The sequence below is a fragment of the Malaya genurostris genome, chromosome 2 (assembly GCF_030247185.1).
Source record: "Malaya genurostris strain Urasoe2022 chromosome 2, Malgen_1.1, whole genome shotgun sequence".
Lineage (NCBI taxonomy): Eukaryota > Metazoa > Arthropoda > Insecta > Diptera > Culicidae > Malaya > Malaya genurostris.
The window spans coordinates 243,179,677-243,184,125 of NC_080571.1; the positions used below are offsets into that span (position 1 = coordinate 243,179,677).

A 4,449-nucleotide genomic window follows, 5' to 3' on the forward strand; every position below is an offset into this window, starting at 1 on the left:
AGATCTGCTGTCTCTATTTGAAGGATAGGTTTTAAGGGTAGGATGAAAATGGTTGCATTCGCTTCGAGTTTTAGCGTCACTATAAATGAGATTTCTCATTTTCCTCACTTCTAGGATTGTATCTCCGGAGCAAAGTGGCAGCCATTTGACCCTAGAACTTGCTCAATAACCCACCAGTCGCTGTCCAACGATCCTGAGATTTCTAAAATCGGTTCAACCATTTCCGAGAAAAAGTACTATTAGTCGGTTCCATCATTTCTACCACTGTCAGCCATTTGTTCTTTGAAATTGACCAATAAACCTATAGTGGGTATAAAACGAGCCTTACGTTGATGAAGTCTCGGTTCATTCATTTCCGAGAAAAATCGACGGTTACGTCACTTTTACGATTATCACCATACGAATCGGATGACTGTTTCGTACGAGATGTGAATGTGAATATTGATCTTACCATTTGTTCTGTAGAAATGTTCCTCATCAACACTTCGTCAATCCAACACCGATCAAAGCTATCCAACGGAATAACGTAATTCATAGATGCTCTATGCAACAAATAATAAATGGCTATATAATGGAATTTTCTTAATTCAAATAATATAAAACGTTTGTTTTTCTTCAATTATTCAGTTTATTCTGCAGTCGTATAGAAATGTTATCGCTAATGAGGTTCACCGAACTGTGATACGAATGAGAAAAATCGAATCCACCAAATGCCATTTTATCGTAACGGGACATCAATTACTCATAATTCTATTGATTATAACAACTACAGTAGTTGTCACAATTCCTTCGATTCTAGTTTAATCGACATTCTGCAGTATGTGTACGATCTTGTTCCCAGCACAGCATTCACTTAAGCGAAGAGCAAGGAAGCACACAAACAATATATACAAACACAATAGAAAGTAATCGATTCCACAGGAATATAGAGAAAATTATAGTCAATATCTAGTACAAAGCAGCAAAAATTATAAGGTTTATGAAAATAGATTCTATCAGCCGTTCGCTGTTCTGACGAGTTAGAGTTGGGATCATTCATAAACGGCACATTTCACTCCCGGATCATTCTAGAAAATTTGCACTAACTGTTCTGGAATCAAGAATAAAAAAGATGACAATGCAAGTAGCTAGAAAATGGAACATATCGTTCCGGAACGCAGCAGGAAGACCTTTGAAGATTGTCGTCCTTACACTTGTTTCCCTCACCATCTTTTTTGCTCTTATATTTCCAATTATCTGAACGACTTTCTGAAAACGCTCTTGTAAATTGAATGCTGCTTGCTTACAAGCTAATGAATATAAATGGAACTAAATTCATCTGTACTTCGCGGTATGAGTTTGATGCTGTTTAAGATGAAATGTGCATATGTATTAACCGTTTTCGTTAAATCGCAACGTACTGATTGATTTTATGTATTGTTGTTTTCGCGGTTCTCAAGCCTGGGCCGTTTTCTCAGAGTGTCACTGGAGGGATCATTTCCGTGATCGCGCTTTTTTGGTGCGTTCTACAAATACAGAAAATTGTACAATTTTTCTCAATCATTTTTTGATGACAAACCTTTTTGTCCCATTGTTGATGGAGATAACGCAGCAAAATATTCTTTTTCTCGGTGACTATCACTGAAAATAGAAAAAAAAACAGATCCATCTAGTCAAAAACATATTACAGAAAATAAATAAAACTATCCAGTCAACTGAATATCTACCGAGTACGCCAAATTAGTCTAAACCTTTACCGAATTTGCGCAAAATAAGTTTAAAGTAACTAACCTTGTTCCGATGGAATATCGGCAGTCTGAATGTACACCGAGGGTCTTTTAGAGGAAGTTTTCACGCCATTCTCAGTATTGAATAGAGAGAAGTTCTCCTCGTTGTGACAGGGTAAATCTTTCAGAAATTCTGTTATGGACTGTAACGACAAAGAAACCTCACATTAAACATAAATTCTCAATTGCATAAACACGATATGGATGTCGCAATGAATGTATAATCCAAAATGGAACTTGAATCAAATCATAGTCAAGGGGTTAATAGAATTGCGACTTGGTGTAAAACTGATTGTAAAACTAACGTACCATAATATTCTAGGACAACACTCGTCAATTGGAACACAAATAGGCTATTCTTAGGTGGAAAATCGTTGAACTGATACTTTTCCAAATCTAATTTTATTGTTGATTTTTTAGATTCAACACGAAAATGCAAATAGAACTGTTGACACTTGACACTGACATGAATGTTAAAACGTTTCGTGCACGCTCGTTCAATGTTACTCTAAAATGAGTACAATTATACTCACTTTGTAAAAGTGGAACTACTCTATAGTGAGTAAAGCTTGTTTACTTACTTTTGAGTAAATATGGTAGTTGTCAAATTCTGAGTAACACTTACTCGGTGCTATAAATGGGAAAATTAGCTCGAGTGAGTAAATATTACACAATATCATTCGAATTATCTAAAGAATTCTTTATTTTAATCAAAACTGCGTGTAAATTAAAAACAATGCAACATTTTTTAATATTTTCTCAATTCTCTTATTTACATTTTGTAGTTTTTCCATGTAAAGTTGAAAATGTTCCTTAAACTCCCTCACGTATCCTGGAACGAAGGTTGCACAAATGTGCAACGAAAAACTTAAATCATTATTAGAATTAGGAGGTATAACAACATTATCTTTTAATTTTCGAAAGACTTCTTCATCTACCACGGCTCCAACCAGCTCCTTTTTTTCAAATTTACTTTTTACAAAAATCATTGAACGTAAATTTTCACACAACGTTTTCAAAGCTCTGTGAGTAAAACTTGTTGTCAATTTAGAATGTGAGTAAAAGTTACTTAGTCATCTAAATCAATATTAGTCACTTTTTGACATTTGCACTAAATAAAGAAAAGTGAGTACAAATTACTCACTTGAGAGTAACATTGAATGAGCGTGTGAGTAACACCGCGTGAATGAGTGTTCTACACACTCGAATGAAAATATTAATTTTTAAGTTTATAGGAAAACATACAGCATCGTTTGGATAGTTTCTCATGAATGGTATACTCAGAAAAATAGTATGGTAACTGTTACTATATAGAGGGCCAACTTGACCATGAGCGTATAGTGGTTTTCAGCCGACTATGAAATCAGATGATTTCAACAATAGTCAAGTTCATGTTTACTATGAATGGTATAGGCTCTAGAATAGTAATATTGAACAGTGTATTGTATGAATAACTAATACGATTGAGATGGTTAGCCTAACCGACGACACGACCTGCCACTCGCTATTAAAAACTGTATCGCAAATTTAACTACCCCTCAGTAACTCGTAATGTCAAAACGAAATTGTTCGAAAAATGTATGAAACTGGCAACTCAGCCTGAAAAACTGATGTTTTTAAAATAACACCTACCGTTACCGTAGTTACATTTATTTACCTTAATCTTTTCACAGCAGTTGAAAGAGAAAAATTAAATCTAAATATTTTCAACAGCGAAAGTTGTTCTGCTACCGAGCAGCTCTCCCATCTCTACAGAATACCATTCGTTTGATGATCGTGCAGTTTTTTTTGCACCGGTTCTCGAAGCCACACTGTTATGTTTTTCAAGATCAATATGGGTTTAAATTTGTATAAGGAACCAATCAGAGTTCACGACGGCCCTTATTAAGAGAATATTCGTAGTATTTATGTTTACTAGAGGAGTTGGGCATAATTTATCAGATCTACTTATACCATACCGAGTTTCGCAACTGACGAAAAAGAGACTTTCGAATATCAGAAACTTTTCTAAACAAAAATATTCGCTCTTATTCTAAAATCTATTCCTAATAACGCTAGCAAAATCCATCGAAAAGTCAATATGCATTATTCAAAAACAGGGTGTATAATCGATTTATTATTAATGCTGCTCTGACTTAATCTCTGGACATATTTGAACAGATACTGAATTGTGCTAGCATCTTTGCGGTATCTTCAAGTGAAAATTTCGATCTAATTCGTAGATTCTAATCAAACAAAATTATCATATGAAACCAGTTTTGAATCGCTAAAAATTACGAAAAAAAATCATGGGGCATATAGTTGATTTAATCTGGCTGTTTCAAAAACAGGGTAACGGGAATGTTTTGGGTTGATATGTATCTAATGGCCGTTATTACCGGTATCACTTCACGGTGAAAATCGAATGAAGTGAATGTAAATCTTTATTACGGAAGTCGCTTCAGAGACAAAAGTAATTACTTGGATGCACTTGATGTCATTATGAATATCACGCCACCAACATTTTGTTGAAAAAATAAGTTTTTTCCATTACAATGATCACTTCACTATGCGTGATACTGGTAATAAGGAAAATCAAGTAAAGTGACATGTAAGTGAAGTGAATGTGAAAGTAAAAGTGAGAACGGTAATAAGGGCCAATATGTTTATGAATGAAGAAGTCTTTCCGGGAATCGATGTACTT

At 34.5% G+C, this 4,449-nt stretch overlaps 1 protein-coding gene across 1 annotated transcript; it reads right to left on the reverse strand.

Moving 5' to 3' along the window:
- Window positions 1–1,337: 1,337 nt before the first annotated feature.
- Window positions 1,338–2,224, reverse strand: LOC131428406 (DET1- and DDB1-associated protein 1). The gene is made up of 4 exons (XM_058592352.1): window positions 2,076–2,224; window positions 1,771–1,909; window positions 1,559–1,620; window positions 1,338–1,505 (listed from the first exon to the last, which is right to left on the reverse strand). The coding sequence occupies exons 1-4, from the start codon at window positions 2,076–2,078 to the stop codon at window positions 1,410–1,412; spliced, it is 300 nt and encodes a 99-aa protein (XP_058448335.1). The 5' UTR covers window positions 2,079–2,224; the 3' UTR covers window positions 1,338–1,409.
- Window positions 2,225–4,449: the final 2,225 nt, after the last annotated feature.